Genomic DNA, 21,105 nt, shown 5'->3' on the forward strand with positions numbered 1-21,105 from the left:
GCTGGTCCCCTGGGCAGCAGAGTCCCAGACCATGAGCCCCAGAGCTGTCATAGAGCAAGTAAATGGCCTTGGGTGCGTATGTATCCTGGCCCTACGAGGCAGTTGAGCGCCTGTCAGTGGAGAGACTAGGACGCAGGTGTGCCTTTCTGAAGTCCAGGGCCTTGATTGGTGCTGGAACAGTAACAGGAGGTAAAACTCACCGAGCGCTACAGTGGGCCAGGCAGGGCACTTGACGCATTAGCCCGTCGAGTCCACACGACAACCGGGAAGGTGCGTGCTATCATCCCCATTTCCCGTGTGAAGACACTGAGGCACAGAGAGGCTGTGTTGCTCAAGGTCTTCAGGAGGAGGGGGCAGAGCCAGGATTTGCACACTGGCATTCGGACCCCAGACACACTTGGGGGGGGGGGGCACGGTAGCCCAACCAGCGAATGGCCAAATAATCTGTGGCAAGGAAACTGTTGAAACGAGCTGAATGGGGGCCTTTTGGGGACCTCACATGCTCTCATCAGGCCTTGGATGGCACGGCTGCACCTTCTCTTCCTTCAATATAGTAGAACTCAGCACAGGCGGTCTGGAGGTTTCGGGACGCTTTTAGGGCTTACTCTTCCCCAACCCACCCCATCTTTCTCACTTCTAGGTGGCACTTGAGCAAGCTGTCCTGGCTGGGAGGAGAGCAGTCTATTTAGTCTTTTAAAACCCTCCCTGGGGGGGGGGGGGGGGCGTGCTGCAGAAATGGAGCTCTAGAAACCCATGGGCACATTCTTGCTGCTGAGCCCCTTGGCACATCTGTGAAAGCGGTAGAGAAACCCGGGTGCCGTGCGCTCATTTATATGTGAAATTCCGCGCACGGTTCCCGTCTGTTCCAGGCCCCCAGAGACACGGCTGTGTACGGTGGAAAGTCTCTTGCTCTTGCCTCTGTCTCAGGAGCCACCAGAGAAATGGTCTCGTAGTCAGAGTCAGGATTTCAAAGGAGCGTCCATGTCCTTCACCGCGAAGCCCTGAGGTGGTCTCCTCACAGCCCAATGAGAACAAACGCTGGCGGAGCATTTTTACTTTTTAGTGTAACAACTTCATCCTTTTTAAATCTTATCTCCGGTGTAATTAGCACAGTGTGATATTAGTTTCAGGTGTATAAGCTAGTGATTCAGCACTTCTATCCATCGCTCCGTGCTCCTCATGATGAAATGTGTCCTTCACCCCCTAGAACAGCCGTATGGATACAGCGGTCACTTACCATAGGATTCACACCTTTAAAGTATACAGTTGAGCGTTTTTTAGTATATTCACAAAGTTGTGCAGCCATCACTGCAATCAGTTTCGGAATATCTGTACCACCTCCAGAAGAAGCGCCTTTCCCCGTTAGCGATCATGCCCCATCCCCCCATCTCCTGGCAACCACTCCTCTGTCCCTTTGGAATTTATTCTGGACCTTTCATATGAATGGAATCATGTAGCATGTGGCCTTTTGTGACCGGCTGCTTTTACTACTCAGTGTGGTTTCAAGGTTTATCCATGTTGCTCTGAGTGCTAGCACTTTGTTCTTTTGAGTGGCTAAACGATCCATTGTATGGATTTACCACATTTATCTGCCAGTTGCTAGTCATTTGGATGTTTTCAGTTTCTGGCTGTGGGTGGTTTATAAAAACAGATAACAGAGCATACTGGAGAAAGAGTCTCAATGGTGTTTTTTTTTTTTTTTTTTTAATCTAATGAAAGTAATTTCCCTCCAGGTCTCTGTGATTAGTGACAGATGGTGTCTGAATACTGGGATTGAAAGGGATCTGAGGAGTTTAAGACCTGTCTCCTCCTCCTACAAAATGGGAAACTGAGTCCCAAAGAGGGGCAGGGGCTTCCCCAAGGGGCAGTCTTGAGCAGAAGGAACCAAACATCCAGGCACCTGCCCAGGAATCTGCTCCGTGATGTCCCTGCCTCCAGGCCAGGGCAGAGCAAGTTGGGAGGTAGGAGGTGAAGGGGTCCAGGACCCATCAGCTGCTGGGGTCCCCAAGCCTCTGCAGATGCCAGCAACATGAAGCCCACCAGGCTCCCTTGCGCTAAAAAGGGAACCTTTTTTTTTTTTTTTTAAGTAAGGACTTAGAGATACGTGGTGGATCCCAAGAGCACAGAAACCGTTGGAGACATGTCGGGTCTGGACTCGGGGCCTCAATGGATATCAGGATTCTTCCTGGCCCTTGTCTTCATTTCTTCACATGCGCCTCTCTTCTCCTTGCCTGCAGACTGGCCTTCTCAAATTCACTGCCCACGTGGCAGACTGTGGCCTCCCGTAGACCCCAGACCGACCCGTGACCGTTCCAGCCTCCCTAACTTAGCTCACTGGTGCTGTATCTGAATTCCACAGTCCTGAGAGAGAGAATGCCATTGGTCCAGAGGTCAGATGTCCACCCCTGGTCAGTCTACTGTGCTCGCCACCATGGCTTTGGTGGCCCCTAAGAAGGGTGGCCCCGAGCAGGAGGGTCTGGGCACATGCACGCCGGCATCCCTCGTCGGACCCATGACAGCTGCCTCTAGCGCTATCAGGAGATGGTGGCTGTAGCCCTTCTAGACGCAGGAAGACTAGAAGTTAACACAGAGGAGATGTAGGTGCCCTACGTGATCATGGGAAGGGCACTCTAGTCTGGACAGCGGCCATGACGATGGAGCCCCCACCCGCTGAGCCAGCTCCCACTGCCGCCACACCAGAATCAGGGCGGTGGGGAGCCAGGGTGTGACAGAGCTGCTGAGTTCAAGATCTTCCCATCAGAGCCGGGATCCAGGGACCGGGAGGCCACTGCCACAGCTGTGCCTCAGCTCCCACAGCAACACGAACTGGACACTGGGACGATGGCCAGACCTCCGGACTGTCTCTGATGTCCACTCAGCTAGTGCCTGGGCACGGACGCCCTGTAGCAGATCCCAGTAATCCCCCGAGCCCCACTTGACCAGAGTGCCTCTAAAGCAGTAGAAAGGCAGCCTGGCCCCGCCTCCACTCTTCTCACAGGAACGGACACTCTTTTGAGTCCGGGACTGGAGCTGCAAGGGAGTCAGGGAGCTACCTCTGCAGACACCGGAGGGAGGTTAGAACGGGAGCGGAGGGCCGGCTCAGGACGTCCACTTTCACGAGAGCCAAAGTGCAGCAGGGAGGAAAGCAGTAAACCCAGCGTTTACTGATGACTCAGACCGGACCTGCCAAGGAACGCGCATGGCTCTGTCTCCGGGAGACCGAGGAGGGGCAGGGCCCCAGCCTCTAGCTTCATCAGGCAGCTGCTCTGGCCCCAGCACTGGGCTCAGCACCTTATGTTAAGTACTTAGGGAACTGCCCAGCAGCCCTGCTGGTGGTTGGTGTTCGTCCCTATTTACCGAATGAGCGGACTGGGGCTCAGGAAGCTGCACACGGAAGAGGGGGTGCCACAGGTGAGGCCGGCACCCGGGCCTGCCCGACTCCAAAGTGCCGTCCTTTGGTGCCACTGTTGACTTGGGCCAAGAGGGCCTTCTGCTAAGGTGGCCTGTTGGCCCTGAGCTGTAAGGGGCAGCAGGAAGGAAGGGGAGGGAGGAGGCTGGCTGCTGGGTCTGTGTGGTTTTCAAACACTGGGAACCACCAGCCCTGCCCTGTCCTTGTAGAGAGTGCAGAACGCTCAAGGCCAGAGGGTGTGCTGGTGGGGGGTGGCAGGCCAGCGAGTGTTCTGGATTCTCTTGGTGTTTCTGGGATTAGCGCGGCCTCTGTTTCGTGCTCCTGGGGCCTCCAAGTTCAGACGAGGCCCTCAGAGACTGGGCAATGAGCTCCGTACGTTCTGCTTTTCTTTGGTCTCCCCACGCTTCCTTGAGGGGGGTGAGGCCGAGGACTTACCACCATCTCCCGGAGGGGGACGTGCAGGCTCGGGGAGGCTGGGGGTCCACCCACTGCCACATAGCAGAGACTGGGGACAGAACCACCCTCTCTGCTGGAAGCCTTGAGATCCCTGAAGTGGGGTCCAGGGCTGGCCCTCACTTGGGGTCTTCAGAACGAGGACGTTGGCACACCAACCCCAGACCTTCCGGCTCTGGGACCCCTTTACGTCCAGTCGCAGAGCTGGATGTGGAGCCTCCACAGGGCCGGGGTGGGGGCCCGGGGGTCTGTACCCGCTTCTCCGTTACCGCATCTGTCCCCTGGCTGTGCCGGTGTTGGGGGGTGGGGGGGACAGAGACCAGGCCAAGGTGGCTCCCTTGGGGAAGGCCTCCACCCTGGGCTGCCAGGTACATCTTCCTGGGCTTTGGGTCCCCGTGTGCCCAGCCTGCCTGCATCGTCGTGTCAGCCCTCAACGGGGCCTGCCTCTGACTTCGTTGAAGCCTGGTGTTTACTTCCTCATCCTCACTTTCATTTTTCCCCTCCCTCCCAAGCCTCAGTGTGGCAGATCAGCTTGCTTGTGGTCCTGACCCCGTTTGCTTCCCATGCGGCCTCTCCTCGACCCTCTAGTGCCCTCAAGATCAAAACCCACCCTCCAGAAGTCAGGACGGGGTCATAAGAGGCTTCGGTGTCTGTCAGTTCTTAGCTGTGTGACCTCTGGCACGCTGCCGTAGCTCTCTGAGCCTGTTTTCTGTAAAAACACCCAGCCCGGTGCTTGGCAGTCGTACGCAATTAAGTGGAAGTTAATACAATTTAGTGTTCACTTGGCAACGAGTGTTATTATTTTTGTATGTTTTTTTTTTTTTTGAGAGAGTGAGAACGTGAGTGGGGGAGGGGCAGAATCAGAACGAGGCTCCAGGCTCCAGCCTGTCTCGGGGCTCAAACTTGTGAATCATGAGATCATGACCTGAGCTGAAGTCAGATGCGTAACTGACTGAGCCTCCCAGACGCCCCCCCCCCCCAGCACCGGGTGTTATTCTAAATACCTCACTTATGTTGGCTCATTTTTAGTTTTCCATAGTGCTGTGAGGTAGGAACCATGGTTCTCCCCATTTTACAGATGAGGAAACTGAAGACGCAGAGAGGCTTAATACTTTCCAAGTTCGCACAGCATATACCATAGCTGGGATTTGAACCTGGCAGTCTAGCCTCAGTTAATTATGGAGCTTCTGTGCCCCTCAGAAAGCAAGCAATTCATTTATTTCTAACGTTTGTTTATTTTGAAAGGTGGGGTGGGGGGAGAATCCTAAGCAGGCTCTACGCTGTCAGCACAGAGCCCTGTGCGAGGCTCGATTTCAGGAACCGTGAGATCATGACCTGAGCCAAAATCAAGGGTCAGATGTTCAACTGACTGAGCCACCCAGGTGCCCCAGAAAGCAGTTAATTTAATGCTAAGTCTAAATCTGGACGATATCTAAGTCTAAGGATAAAAATGTATTGAAAACTAAAAATTGATTCTAAAGTTCATTTGCCCCAAGGAATAAGAAAACTTTAATGGTTTCCTCTCCAGAGGACTTTTCTGTTTAGATCACAGCCATGAGCTAAGAGTTGAAGGCTCTGGATGGACAGCTGGTGGGTAGCAAAAGGACGTCCCCAGGCCTTGAAAGCAGGGAACTCAGAGCAATCGAGCAATAGACTAGAAAGGACTGAGGATCTAAACTTCGAAGATCTGCTTTCAAGTCCTGGCACTACCTCTCGCTTTCTGAGATGTTTACGTCACTGAATTTCACCAAACCTCAATGTACTTAACCTGTGAAATAGGGAGAATGTCCGCCAAAAAGCTGATGTGAAGAACAGAGAGAGTGTGTGTGCAAACCACCTCCAAGATGTGAAGACACAACACAAATTTGGGGTGACGGTGAGGTCAGTCATTGATCTAGCCTTGACCGTGCTTCACCTTCACCCCCTGCCTCTCCACAAAGGCCAGCCTGGAGGTCGCTGGCTGGGGAGGCAGAGTCTGGGGCTCCGCCTCCAGTTTTCTGTGAGATTGGGGGCAGTCTAGTAACCTTCATGGAACTTTGCTTTCCTCTTTATGAAATGGAGTTAAAATGAAATTTAGTCTGGGAATGCAGGATTGGCTCAACATATGAAAAACAAGACACCACATTGTTGAAGAGGAAAAACATATCATCTCCATAGAGAAAAAGCGTTTGAGAAAATCCAACACCCTTTCTTGATGGAAAAAAAAAAAAAAAACCACACGTGGCAAACTTGGGAATAGAAGAAAACTTAACCTGATAAAGGACGTCTACAAAAACCCCATGGCTAATATTGTGCTTAATGGTGAAAAGACTGAAAGCTTTCCCCTTCAGATCAGGAACCAAAACCAAGATGTCACTCTCACTACTTCTGTCCGACATTGTGCTGGAGCCTTTATTCAGGGCAAACAGGCAAGAAAAAATAAAAGGCCTCCAGATGAGAAAGGAAATGTAAAACTATTCAGAGATAATATCTTACATACGGAAAATCCTGAGGAATCCACCAAAAAACTATAAATTTGCAGGATGCAAGAGCAATGTACAAATTTTAGTGGTATTTCTGTCCAGTAACCGTTAACCTGAAAGTGAAATTAAAGCAATTTCATTTATAATCACATCAAACAAAATAAAATACTTAGGAATAACTTTAACAAAGGTAGCATAAGAAGTACATACTAAAAACTACAAAATATCATTGAAAGACCTCAGCGATCTAGACTCCATGTTCTGGATAGGAAGATTTAAAATCTTTTAAATGAGGGGCGCCTGGGTGGCTCAGTCGGTTGAGCATCTGACTTTGGCTCAGGTCATGATCTCATGGTTCATGGGGTCAAGCCCCACACTGGGCTCTGTGCTGACAGCTTGGAGCCTGGAGCCTGCTTCGGATTCTGTGTCTCCCTCTCTCTCTGTCCCTTCCCTGCTCTCTCAAAAATAAACATTTAATAATTAAAAAAAATATATTTTAAATGACATAAGTCCCCAAATTGATCTTCAGATCCTGAACAATCAAAATCCCATCTCGCTTTTTTGTTGTTGTTGTTTGCAAGAAATTGGTGGGCTAATCCTAAAATTCATATGGGAATGCAGGAGACCCTGAATAGCCAAAACAGTCTTGAAAAAGAACAAAGTTAAAGGACTCACACTTCCTGATTTTAAAATTTACCACAGGGGTGTCTAGGTACTTAGTTAAGTGTCCGACTCTTGGTTTCAGTTCAGGTCATGATCTTGCAGTTCATGGGTTCGAGCCCTGCATTGCCTGCTTGGGATTCTCTCTCTCTCCCTCTCTCTCTCTGCTCCTCTCCCATTTGTGCACTCTCACTGCCTCAAAATTAAAAAACTTAAAAAAATTTACTACGAAGATGTAACCAAGACTAGTACTAAGATAAGGGCAGAAGTGTAGATCAATGGAATAGAATTGAGAGTCTTGAAATACACCCAATGCTTTTAAAGTCAAGTAATTTTTGATAAGAGCGCCAAGATCGATGGGGAAACAAGAGTCTATAAATGGCGCTAGGAAAATAACCACAATAAAAAAAAGAAAAAAAAAAGTGAAGTTTTATCCCAAACTCACGTCGAAATAATTCAATATGAAATAGAGACCTAAATGTAATAGCGAAAAATATGAAAGTCTTAGAAGAAAACACATTCTTAGAAGTGTCCCACATTCATGACTTTGGATTGGACCATGGATTCTTAAACCATAAGTAGCCAAAGAAAAGCATAAACTGCACTTCATCAAAATGTAAAACTTTTGTGATTTATAGGACACTGAACATGAGAAGACAACTCATAAAATGGGATAAAACATGTGTAAATCGTATTTCTGATAAGTATCTAGTATCTTGAATATATACAGAACTCTTGGAACTCACCACCAAAAAGACAACCTAATTTTAAAAATGGGCAGAGGAGTTGAATAGACAGTTCTCCAAAGAGGATGTACAAATAGTAAGTCCACGAGAAGATGCTGAACGTTATTAGTCATCGAGGAAATGCAGATCAAAACTGCAGTGAAATACCCCTTCGCTAGAATGGCAAGGTTCAAAAGAGAAAGTGTGTTGGCAAGGATGCGGACCTATTGGAACCCTCACACGCTGCTGTTAGAAATGCCTAATGGTTCAGCCTCTTGGGAAGTACTCTGTCAGTTCCTCAAAGAGTTAAACACAAAGTTACTATATGATGCAGCAATTCCACCCCTAGCTGTATGCCCAAGAGAAATGAAAACCTGTATCCACACAAAAACTTGTTCATGAATGTTCATAACCTCAATCATGGTAGCCAAGAAGTAGAAACAATCCAAATATCCCATCAAGTGATGACAGGTAAGCATATGGTGTAGTCATACAATGGAATATTATTCGTCCATACAAGGGAAGGAAATACCGATACCTGCTACAACATGGATGAACTTTGGAAACACATGTAAGTGAAAGGCAGACACAGATAAATATTGTGATTCCATTTATAAGGAATGTCCAAAATAGGCAAATCTGTAGAGGCAGGTCAGTGGTTGCCAGAGTTTGAAGAGAGGAGGGGGAATGGGGCATGATTGCTGATGGGTACAGGGTTTCTTTTGGGAGTGATGAAAACCATGTGGAATTATATAGTGGTGATGGCTACACAGCTTCGTAATATACAAATACTCACTAATTGTACATTTAAATGGGTGAATTTTTAGTTTGTTAATTACATGCTGTTTTTCAATACGGAGTTCATCAGAAATGGTGGTTCCCAAAGTGTGGTCCCAGTACAAGCAAGGCACCTAGGATCTTGTTAGAAATGGAAATTCTTGGGGTCCCCCATTCCAGACCTGCCAAGCCATTAGCTCTGGGGAGCATCTAAGGAGCTCTCCAGAGGATTCAGACTTAACCTCAAGTTTGAGGACCCCTGGTCTATGGCTACACTCCCTAGGTCGTGCAGACGCTCCCAGCCCCAGGGTTCGTGGACCTCTATCGTGCAGGGACACACAGCCCCACGTGCCACAAGTTAACCACTCCCTTAGTTGGTGTGTCTAGAGAACTGTCCAAATGAATGTGTTTGAAATTTTCATCAGCAATTGTATCCGTTCTCAATTTTTGCCTCCAGTATGATTAGCCATCTGTTTTGTTACAGTTCCTTTTAAGGATTTTTGCCACATAATTATATCGTAATTTTCTACTTCAGAAGAAAAACCTGAGAGTTTAGTGACACAAACAGCTGCAGCCCTCTGTGCAGAGCATCTCAGATGTCCCCGACATTGAACTTGAAGGAAAGGCAGTGGGAGCCAGCAGGGGCTGCTGGTGGTGGTGTTGGGGGAGATGTCCCGAGGCATAGACACTGCTGCATTACCCTTGCAGCTCCCCGCCCCCCCCCCCCCAAAACTGATTTCACCCATGAATCAGTCCAGACTCTTTTACTGTTAGAGAAACCCAGTTCAGGCTGGTTTGAGCCAAAAAGCCCATAGTGGCAAGTTCTCTGGGAGAATCTACCTTCAGGCAAAGCTGAACGTTGGGCTCAGATGGTTACAAGATACCGTCCGTCTCCGGGCGGTGCTTTCCCTGGGGTGGCTTCATCCTTGAGCATCTTACAGCGATGGCTTCCAGCCGTCCAGGCTCCCATCCCATTGGGTTAATTCACTGCATGGGCTGTGCCCCTGTCTGAGTTAAACATTGCATTCAGCTGCATGTAACAGAAAATTCAAGTGACCGAACCTTCGCCTCAAGGGGTTCTTGTTACCTAACAAGAAAGAAGCCCTGAAGTTAGGGACTCGAAGTTAGTCTTGTAGCTCTAGCATATCATCAGTGTCCCCTTTCTGTTCCTCCATCCTTAGTGGGTGGCTTTTGTCTTCAGGGTTGCCAGTTGGCTCCTGCAACTCTGGTGTGCCCGTGTTTCAACCAGGAACAAGGAGGAAGGACGGAGGGCAGAAGACACGTGTCACTAGTCTTGTCTTCTCAGGAAAATATTCACCTTTCTAGAAGCTCCATCGTGTGGACTTGCCCTTCTGTCTCGTTGCTAGCACCGTCTGTGACCCCTCCTACCCGCAGGAAAGCCTAGGAACTTAAGGTTTCTAGCTGGAAAATGTTGCACACGTAATAGGATTCCTTTAATAAGAAGGAAGGGACAGTGGATATTAGAGGCAGCGATTCCCAGCAAAATCCCCGGGGTTGACACTCTAGTCGTGCGCCCAGCCCCAAACCTGTGTAAACCCCTCTGTGGAAAGGGTTGCTGTCTTGTTCACTGTTGGATTCCCACCAGCGAGAATGGTGCCTAGCACAGAGAATGCACACACCAAGTATTTATGGGACACATGATCAGCCAAGCTTGAATCACACACCCACCCATAGAGGTAGGAGGTGGAGTCAGCCCTCCAAGCCACATGGGCTGATGTGGTAATGGGGGGTTGGCTCTCTAAAGGAACAGTAGCGTGCTGCTACCAGTAAAGGAATGGGTGCTGGCCAGTACAACCCAGAAGCACTCGAACTTGCTGATTTTTAGAGATTGCATACTCCTAACTTATCCAGGAGCACACCTTTTGTACGCAAACTAACCAATCCAGATCCCAGTACTCTGAACCGCCACCTCTGTCTGCCTCTCCCACCCCACGAGGCAGTTTTCCTCTGCCCTGACCACCCCAGGGTCAAATACCAGATAATTAGAGATGGCCTTGACACCCAGAGCCTGCGGACATTATTCAAACTAGCCAATCCTAAGCCTTCCCACTGTACCCGCTCTTTCCCATGGAAATCCCAATAAAGGCTCCTGTCCAATGCTTTCCACCTGTTCCTTCTGTCTGCTGACCAACCCTGGTCCTTCCCCAGCGTGGCATGCCTCACCTCCTGTTGCTACGGATCTGTGAATATAAAAACTTTCATATATAAAAAAGCCATCATTTTTGTGCATCTTACCATACCTGGTTAAAACCAATGCTAGGTGCATTTTAAAACACACTAGATCTGGATTTGGCAAGGTAACGTGTATTTGAGCACAGCCTTGAAGGCATTAAAGCAGAAAGAGTCTGTAGGACCTCAGTAGGGCTCAGGAAAACCTATGTTAAGCACACCCTCCACCCCAGGTGATATGGTTGTTCAGCAAATCCTGAGAACGAATGATGTAGCCGCGTCCTCACTTTGCAGATGAGCGAGCTGGGGCCCAGCCTGGTGGACATGTCAGGAGACCACATCCTGGGGCAGGAGGCTGCGTGGTGAGCACAGAATTAAAACAAGGAGTGAGAAGCTTCCGGCCAGGGTAGCAGGATGAAAAACCCCTCCTACAGCAGGGCTGTTTCTGTCTTCACTGCTGCTTAGGACCCTTTGGCTACCAGAAACAAAAACCAGCTAGAGCCCCCCCAAACAGGAAAGGGAAATTTCTGAGAAAGGTACATATGTGTTTTCCGGGGCTGGTGCGGGCAGGGCTCGGGACCAAGCAGGGCCAGGAAACATGATCAGGCAGGGCCCTTTCTACCTATCCCCCTTTTCTGCCTCTCTTTCAGCCCTTGCCCCTGAAACTTGATCCTTCTGCCTCTCCTACCCTCACTTCACAGTTTTGCCCACACGCTGCCATTGGTCTCAAGTTCATCCTGGGAAGCAGACTCTGATTAACTCAGTCTGATAGAAACCACCCCTGGTCCAGTGGCAGGCAAGAGCACAAATGTGACTGGGAGAAAATGCCTCCCCCCATCAGGATTGCTGTCACAGTTGTCCTAGGAATCTCGGTGAATCCAAATTCCCATGCCCAGCCACCCAGCAAGGCCTGCGCATTTCCAGGACATTTGCACCTCCTTTCCCCAGAGGGTTCTCTGTCTCTATTCTGGTAATACATCCCCGTGACATGTCCTGTTCTCTCAGAGAAGTTGAGGAAATCCCATTTCATCAGCATGATCTATAGAAATCCCCTCCTGGGAATAGAGGATTCTTTCATATGAGAATTCTTACATCTGCTCTGTGAGATTTTTTTTTTTAATTAGTTTTTATGTCAGATGGTCTTTTCCTCTTCTCGTCCCTATATCCTGACTGGACCTTGGTTTCCCAATCATTTCTCATGTTTTGGACTCTGCCAAGGACACAAGCATGTAAGAATCCAGAAAGTCTTTCCCTGTGAGCAGCTTGCGCTCTGGCTTCAGAACTCATACAAGTGACCGTGACATCTGAGCCGACACCGCGAGCCATGGTGATAGCTACAATATCTGAAGCTGGGTCAGTATTTCACAGCCCCAGTGCACTGACAAGTACTGTCTTGTTCCCAAGCCCCCAGTTCGCTATCATCACCCCCATCTGAGGTCAGGAAAAGGGGTTTGGGGGGACTGCTTGCCCTATGACCCATAGCTGATGAGTTACCCAGCTGGATTTGAACCCGTGTCAGATGCCAGGCCTTTTGCCCACTGCCTGTCTTGTCCCTGGCCTTTAACTATTGCACTTCAGCATACACAGCAATCTGGGAACAAAACGGTACGTAAAGTGCTGAATTATGCAGTGCCAGCTATTAGAAAGTAGGACAGTGCATCACCTCCTGCTAATCGTATGCTCCAGGCTACTGCAGAAGGCACCAGAAGCTGCTACCAGACGTGTTTGCACCCTATCCTGGAAAGGTGTGGATGGTGGATTTGGGCAGTAAGGCCATAGGTCAGCTTGGGTAGTTTCAGTAACTCACAAACATCTATGTGTTCTTAAAATTCAAAGCAGTTACTGTAGAAAGAGATCATGAGGGACTGAGTTAATGAGGAAAGGTTTTCCAGAAGAGTCTGAACAATGGGGAGTCTGCAGACAGGTGGAAGGTGTATGTAGAATAGTGGGGGCGAGGGGGGCATAGCATGAGCACTCCACAGTTTTCCATATTTTGACCATGATCCTCAGCAATAAGTATTTTACATACAAATATCCATAAAAAGGAAGCGAATCTCATGGGATAATAGTTCATTCTTACTATAGATCAGAACTCTTAATGTTTACTTCTTTTAAAGAAAATGCTGGTTGCCGCCTGCTTAAGTTGATTTCACAATCCACCAATGGGTCTCATCCAACAGTTGAAAAAGCACAGAGCAGGTCTGATGGAGCATTGTTTTATAGAAAACAATGGTGGGTCGTGAGCTTGCCAGCTGGGTGGGGCCAGCTCAGGGTAGATGTCCAAACCAGATGTGAAACCCATACCAGGCAGAAACACAACACAATGTTGTGTCTGTGAAAATAAGAAAATGATCTTTCTGCTGTGGCATTTGTATAGATCTCCAAAGATGCGCCAGAGAATTTAAGTGTTCCGAGTTAACAGTTCCCTGAAGTGAATTCTTCCCCTAGATACGGAGTTTTGGTTCAGTTCTGGAGATGCCCTAGGCGTTCCCCAGCAGCCTCGATGACTTGGGGCGGGGGCTGATGAGGGAAGAGCCAGGAATTGTGGACAAACCAATCAGGCAGGAAACCTTTCTGCCCTTTGCACAAAGACCACAAGGCACAGAAAGGTGTACGTATGTATGTAGAGGAAGATCTGGGAAGACGAATGTTTCTCTGATGAAATCTCTAGGACGGATACGTGAATAGATTTGCTGATTTTTGAGCTAACCATATTCTGTTCATTATTATGAGCAGGCTGGGGGGAGGGTTTCTTAGCAAATATGCTTTTAATGATTTAGGAAGATTCAAGCACAGACATGCAAAGCTAGTAGAGTTTCTGCCAGCCTACTTTGCAGTTCCTTTTCTTACTGAGACATAATTCGTGTATCCCAAAATTCACCCTTATGAAGTGGACAGCTCAGTGGTTTTTAGTGTATTTGCAAAGTTGTTCGGCCATCATCACTGTAGATTTCCAGAAAATTCTCCCCCCCCCCGAAAAAACCCCACATCCTTGAACACTCTGGTTCCCCCCGTCCCCTGACAACCATTAATCTTTCTGTCTCTGTTGGATTGGCCTTTTCTAGACATTTCATATCAATGGACTCACATGACGTGGCCTTTTGTGTCCGCCTTCGTTCATTTTGCACAATGTTTTCCAGATTTATCTGTGGCAGTGTGGGTCAGTACCTCATTCCTTTTTATGGATGAATAATATTCCACTGGGTTTTTATTCTTCATTTTGTTTGCTCACTGTTTAATGGGTACTTGGGTCGTTCCTACCTTTTGGCAATTATGTGTGATGCTGCGATGAGCATTCGAATAGAAGTTTTTTGTGTGCAGCATAGTGAGGAACTACCAATCTATTTTCCAGGAGGTGGCTCCGTTTTACATTCCCTCCAGCAGCGTAGGAGGGTCCCCATTTTCCCAAATCTTTGCCAATATTATTATCTGTCCTTTTTGGCATAGCCATACTTGTGGGCACAAAGCCATTTTATTTACCATTTCCTAATGACAAAATATGTTGAGCATCTTTTCACATACTTCTTGACTATTTTTGTTTTTTCTTTGGAGAACTGTATTCAAATCCTATGACTACTTTTCAAATTGAGATTTTTTTTATTGTTAAGTGATGAATTCTTTGTATATTCTGCCAACTAGAACTTTATATGATTTCCAAATATTTTCTTCTATCTTGTAGATTGTCTTTCACTTCCTAGATAGTATCTTTTGAAGCCAGAATTTTTAAATTTTGGTAAAATCCAATTTATTTCTTCTTTGTGTGTGTGTGTGTGTGTGTGTGTGTGTCTTTTAACAAACCATTGCCTAATCCAATGGCATGAGTTATGCCCTTGTTTTCATCTGAAAGTTTGATAGTTTCACCTCATATTTAGACCTTTGATCCATTTTGAGTTGATTTCTGTATGTGGTTTGAGGGAGGGATCTAATTTCATTCTTTTGCAGGTGGATATACTGGTGTCCCAGCACCATTTGTTTAAAAGACTGTCCTTTCCCTATTGAATAGCCTTAACACCCTTTTTAAATATGAATTCACCTTAAATAGGTGAGTTAGTTTATTTCTGGATTCAAAATTCTATTCCTTTGATAGATAAATCCTTATGTCAGTAGCACATTTTGCTGAGTGCTTGTAGCTTTCCAGTAAATTATAAAATCAGGGCATGTAAGTCCTCCAACTTTGTTCTTCTTTCAAGATTGAGTGGGCTGTTCTGAGTCCCTTGCATTTCCATATAAATATTAGCAACAGCTTGTCAATTTTTACAAAAAAGGTCAGCTAGAATTTTAACAGGGATTGCACTGAACCTATAGATCAGTTTGTGAGGAACATTTCCATCTTTATATTAAATCTTCTGATTTAAGGTACAGTTGTCTTTCCATTTATTTAAGGCTTTTTAAATTTCCTTCAATGTTGTTTGGTAGTTTTCAGCATATAAATCTCGGATTTTTGTTACATGTATTCCTAAGTTTTTTGTTGTTGTTGTTTTGTTTTTGGGGTTTTTTTGGCTGCTATCGTAAATGGAACTGGTTTTCTTAATTTCATTTTTGGATTGTTCATGGTCAGTGTGTAGAAATACAGTTTAATTTTGTATATTGATCTTATATCTTGCAACTTGGCTAAATTTGTTTATTGTAATTGTGTGTGTGTGTGTGTGTGTGTAGACTTCTTAGAATGTTCTCTCTACAAGATCATGCTATGTACAAATAAGGATAGTTTTACTTTCTCTTTCTAAGCTGAATGACTGACTTCTTTTTCTTGCCTAGCATTCCTGGCTAACACCTGCAGTACTGTGTTGAATCGAAATGATCAGAGCAGACATCCTCATGTTGTTGAAAGCTTTCAGTCTTCCACCATTAACTGTGTTAGCTATGGGGGTTTTTGTAGATGCCCTTTATCAGGATGAGGAAATTCTCATCTCTTCCTAGTTTGTTGAGTGTTTTATCGTGAAAAGGTGTTGGATTTTGTCAAATACCTTTTTTTTTTTTCCTTTGCCTCAGTGGACATGATTGTGCAGCTTTTTTTTTTTCCTTTATTCTATTAACATGGTATGCTGAATTGATTGAAGTTCATATTTGAACCAAGCCTGCATTCCTGGGATAAATCCCACTTCATCATGGGATTATGATCCTTTTTATATGTTTGCTTGATTCGGTTTGGCAGAATTTTGCTAAAGAGTTTTGCATCTGTGTTCATAAGGATATTGGTCTGCTTCTTTTCTCTTGATGTCTGGCTTTGTTACCAGGATAATACTGGCTTCATAGAGCAAATTGGGAACCGTTCCCTGCTCTTCTACCTTTTGGAAGAATTGTGTGGGATTCATGCTAATTCTTTTTTAAACATTTGGTAGAAATCACCATGAAGTCATCTGGTCCCGGCTGTACTTTAAGGCCGTAAACTTATAAGGGTTGTTGTTGTTGTTGTTGTTGTTACTATGTCAGTTTCTTGTTAAATCTTCTTGGATTATTTTTTTTCATTTTCAGCCAGCTTTGCTGTTTCTGTCTTGGTAGGATTTTATCTGTTTCACCTAAGCTATGTGAGTTGTTGCCACACTATTGTTCATAATATTTCTTTAATAATTCTTTTTATTTGCGTGAGGCTCGTTAACAATCACTTTCTTTCATTCCTGATTTTAGTAACTTGAGTTTTCTCCCTTTTTTTTTTCATGGTCAGCCTAGCTAACAGTTTGTCAATTTCATTGACCTTTTTAAAGAACCAACTTTTGGGGCGCCTGGGTGGCGCAGTCGGTTAAGCGTCTGACTTCAGCCAGGTCACAATCTCGCGCTCCGTGAGTTCGAGCCCCCGCGTCAGGCTCTGGGCTGATGGCTCAGAGCCTGGAGCCTGTTTCCGATTCTGTGTCTCCCTCTCTCTCTGCCCCTCCCCTGTTCATGCTCTGTCTCTCTCTGTCCCAAAAATAAATAAATGTTGAAAAAAAAAATTAAAAAAAAAAAAAAGAACCAACTTTTAGTTTTATTCTCTTTCTTCAATTTTTTTTATTTCTACTGTAATCTCGATGATTTCCTTTCTTCTGCTTTCTTTAGACTTAATTTGCTCTTTTTTTTTCTTTTTTTTAATGTTTATTTATTTTGGGAGAGAGAGAAAACACGAGCAGGTAGGGGCAGAGAGAGAGAGAATCCCAAGAAGGCTCTACACTATCAGTGCAGAGCCCAGCATGGGGCTCGAACCCATGAATCACAAGATCATGACCTGAGCCAAAATCAAGAGCCAGATGCTTAACTGACTGGGCCATCCAGGTGCCCTTTTTTTTTGTTTCTTAAGGAGAAATGTTAGGTCATTGATTTAAGATCTTTCCTCTTTTTTAATATAGTCATTTATAGCTACCAGTTTCTAAGCACTGCCTTTCCTATTATCCCATAAGTTTTGTTATATTGTATTTTCATTTTCATTCATTTCAAAGAATTTTCTGATTTCCCTTTTGATTTATTTTTTGACCTATTGGTTATTTAGGAGCATGTTGTTTAATTTCCACATATTTGTGAACTTCTAGTTTTCCTTCTGTTGTTGATTTCTAATTTCCTTCCATTGTGGAGTGGTTATAGAATCGCCTAGTCTAGGGGTGCCTGGCAGGTTCAGTCAGTACAGTATGCGACTCTTGGTCTTGGGGTGGTGAGTTCAAGCCCCACGTTGGCTGTAGAAATTACTAAAATGAATAAGTAAACTTTAAAATAATAATAAAAAAATAGAGGCACCTGGGTGGTTCAGTCGGTTGAGCGTCCGACTTTGGCTCAGGTCATGATCTCACAGTTCGTGGGTTCAAGCCCCACATCGGGCTCTGTGCTGACAGCTCAGAGCCTGGAGCCTGCTTTGGAGTCTGTGTCTCCCTCTCTCTCTCCCCTCCCCCACTCACACTCTGTCTCTTTCTGCCTCTCAAAAATACATAAACATTTTAAAAAATTAATAAAAAAATAAAGTCTTTGGTAAATCCAGTGTCTGGAATTCCTCAGAGATAGTTTCTGTAGACTGATTTTTTTCCTATGTATGGACCATACTTTCTTGTTTCTTTGCATGTCTCATGATTTCTTCTTGTTGAAGACTGGGCATTTAAAATAATAATTTGATGATGCTAGACATCAGATTCTTCTCCCTTCCCAGGGCTGCTTGTTGCCACTGCTTATTGGTGATGTTTGTTTAGTGAATTTTCTCAGCTAATTCTGTAAAATCTGTATTCTTCTTCACTGTAGCCCTGAGATAGCTTCCAGGTTCTTTGAGGGTCATCTAATGATTGCACAGAGATTTCTCTAGATGCCTGGATCAAAACAAATCTTCCAGGCTTTGCTGATGAGTTCTGTGTGTGTTTGGAGGCGTACCTTCAACACTGAGGCAGGAAGTTTACAAATGTACCTTAGTCTTTACTTCCTTGCTTGCTCAGAGGCTCACCCTGAGGCAGAAGTGACAGCTTAGGGCATTCTCAAATCTTCACCGAGCATGTGAATAACCATGGGCATATGGTTTTGGTCTTTAGATACCAAGATAGGTAGGAGCTTTTCAAAGCCCTCGCTAGGCATCCCAGTCCCCAATTTGTTTTTTTAAGCTGTTTGGTCAGCTTATTGTCTGTCCCAACTGTTATCCACCCCCGTGGACCCTGTGATGTTCAGCAGTTGCCTCTGATTCTTTTCAACAAATGCCTCCAAGGAAAAAGCTGTTCACACTGGCTGAGCTGTGATGCAAGAAAAATAAAGACAGCCTTGGAAGTGGGATCTTCCAGGAAACCACCAGACAGGTCAGAAGATGCCAGTTCTCCCAGAATGGACTTGAAGGGGCTCCAGCCTTGTCCCGCCCCCTGCGGCAGATGCCGGGGATGATGGTTTTCAAGGCTACTCCAGAGCTGGTGGGAAGGAATGGAAAAAGAGCAAGTTAACACTCCACAAAGCTGACTGTTCTCACTGATATGCAGCCAGTTTTCTTAAGTGAACTCTGCCTGGATTACTACAGGCCTTTGGTCCATTTCCAGAGTTCTGAAAAAGGCTGGATCTGACCATTTTTGCCAATGTTCTCATTGCTTTTATGGAGGAGAGACTCCTCAGAAGTCCGTCCTCCACTGTTTCATTGGCAACAAGCTGACTGTGAGTCTGCATGTGCACCCATACTCAGTGGCTAATTAAGGACACCAGGCTTGCACACAGGCTTATTGAAGCCACTTCTCCATGGATGAATTGTTTGTCGATTCTGTCGGTAGGGGCCAGTGAGGTCTTACCTGCCAGCCACGACACCCACACTTTAGTCTCGCGTTTGCAACGAGCCGAGCATATGATCTTGGAACAAAGGAGCTGAGGTTTCCAAAGTACCTACTGTATGCCGCAGCGTGTGTTTTGTGTACATCATGTCGTTCTTGGAACACCCAAGAAAGAGAAAACATTCCCGCTCAACAGATGAAGAAAGCACTAAAAGGCAAAGTGCTTAGTTAGCCCTATGCCTGCTCCACACAGCAAAGACTCCGTCTACTGATTATAGCACTGTTGTTACTACAACTCTTGCCGTTGGGGGGGGGCGGGGGAGTTATGGGATTGCTCAAGGTCGTCTGAACACCGACCCGGGTCTGATTGCAGAGCCCACCGTATCCCACATCCCCCCCTCCAGCTTTCCTGGGCAAATCCGTTCCGGCTCTGGGTCTCGCTTTCCTTTAATCTGACGAACGAAAGATCTGGACTGACGGAAGTTATTCGGTCAGCAAACACTTACCGGCTTGTCTTTTTGAGATCGCCTCCAGGGTGCCATTATGGAGGCGTGTACTTCTGAGTTCAGGGGCTCACACTGGGGGCGTTGTCTTGTTCGGCTTGAGAAACGAAACGGACAGGTAGACTGGCAGGTGTATAACCCGGCATGTGTTTCTCTCCCCACCCCGCCCCCGGCTCCGCCCCCCTGCAGAGGCAAGAGGGGACAAAGCCAAGTGGGTGTTCACCTGGCCGCTCATCTTCCTCCTGTGCGTGACCATCCCCAACTGCAGCAAGCCCCGCTGGGAGAAGTACTTCATGGTCACCTTCATCACCGCCACGCTGTGGATTGCCGTCTTCTCCTACCTGATGGTGTGGCTGGTGAGTGGAGGAAGCGAGGGCGGACTGTAGGCACAGCCCCTGCCCGGCACCTGCTGGGGGCTGGGAGAGCTGGGTTCAAAGAGCGGCCTCAGGCACTGCTGTGCAAGTCCCTCCCTTCGCAGCCGTTGGCATGTCGCTGGGTAGAAAGGTTCAGCAGAGGAGCGCGGGGCAGTGCCGCGCACCGGGGGCGCCCAGACAGACATCGCGTGGCGCTTGCCTTCCAGGCAGGAGTTGGGGCGCGTTGAGGGAGACAGACCTTCACACGGAGATTGTGAGACATGCTGCCCGGGTGCCGTGCAAAGAGGAATACGGCGGGGGTGATGTGGCTGCTGTATAAGGATCTCTGGGGGGCTAGTCACTAGGCCCCCTTCCTCTCCAGGGTCCCTGGGGGGAACGTGAGGGAGACAACACAAGGCAGCCCTTTCTGGAACCCCTGCCCTCATGACAACCCGATGGGGTAGGTGTTTTTTATTTTGCCCATTTTATAGAGGAGGAAACTGAGGCATCCAGATGGAGTCATCAGCCCCCTTGCACGACTACCAACTAGGGCACAATTAGTTACATAATCAGTAAGGTCTAGAGTTGGGGTTAGTCCCCAGCGTTGGGCCCGGAGTCCATGATCTCAGTTGTGACCCTGAGCTGCCTATCAGTCTCCTACTGGAGCTTTCTGATGCCATGGGGACAGACGTTTTGCAGGCAGAGAGGCATTGGCACAGTTCCTTGTAAGCTCCTCTGGACCACGTGGGACAGCCCCCTGGGGCGGGCCAAGCAGGAGCCCCTTCCCCCTTGCTCCGTGTGCCACCCCATGGGGTCCCCCCCTTCTGCTCCATGTAGGGAGCCCAGGAGCAGAAGAGCAGTGACAGACAGCTGTTTCTGTTGCTGTGAAAGCTCACCTGTCAGCAGCTCACACCACAGTGGTACACGTGTAGACATTTCACTCTCCGCCTGATGCCTGACGCCAGCTGCAGAGGGCAGCGAGTCTTGGTTTGAGAGGCACAGGGGCCGCCTTTCCCTTAGCCCCAGGGAAGCAGTGTGGCGGGGAGAAAAGGGCTGTGGGATCACATGGAAATGAATTTGAATCGTAGATCTCCCACTCACAAGCCACGAACTCAGGTGACTCAGTTTCCAGAGCCACAAGTCACCTCCTCTACGAAAGGGGGACGATCATCCTTGCTTCACAGGGTCATTGGGAGAGTGGAAGTGTCTGTTTGGGCATCGTGGTCTGAGCATGACAGATCGGTCACCGCCGAAGCTAACAGCTGTTCGCACCACAAGGTGCAGCCAATGCTGCTTCCATGCTTTGTTCAGATAAAGGCTAAAGTCCTTATAGATGCTGGGTGTGTGTGTGTGTGTGTGTGTGTGTGTGTGTGTGTGTGTGTGTGTG

The 21,105-nt window shown here is 47.2% G+C and overlaps 1 protein-coding gene across 4 annotated transcripts in view; it reads left to right on the forward strand.

Moving 5' to 3' along the window:
• Nucleotides 1–21,105, forward strand: part of SLC24A4 (solute carrier family 24 member 4) — a 177,267-nt gene that overhangs the window by 145,717 nt on the left and 10,445 nt on the right. For all 4 annotated transcript variants that reach the window (XM_040478061.1, XM_040478062.1, XM_040478059.1 and 1 more), the window contains exon 13: nucleotides 19,555–19,721. In XM_040478061.1, the coding sequence (XP_040333995.1) occupies nucleotides 19,555–19,721 (167 nt within the window). The remainder of the gene's footprint in view (nucleotides 1–19,554; nucleotides 19,722–21,105) is intronic.

The sequence above is a fragment of the Herpailurus yagouaroundi genome, unplaced genomic scaffold, assembly GCF_014898765.1.
Source record: "Herpailurus yagouaroundi ecotype Mexico unplaced genomic scaffold, PumYag 141, whole genome shotgun sequence".
Lineage (NCBI taxonomy): Eukaryota > Metazoa > Chordata > Mammalia > Carnivora > Felidae > Herpailurus > Herpailurus yagouaroundi.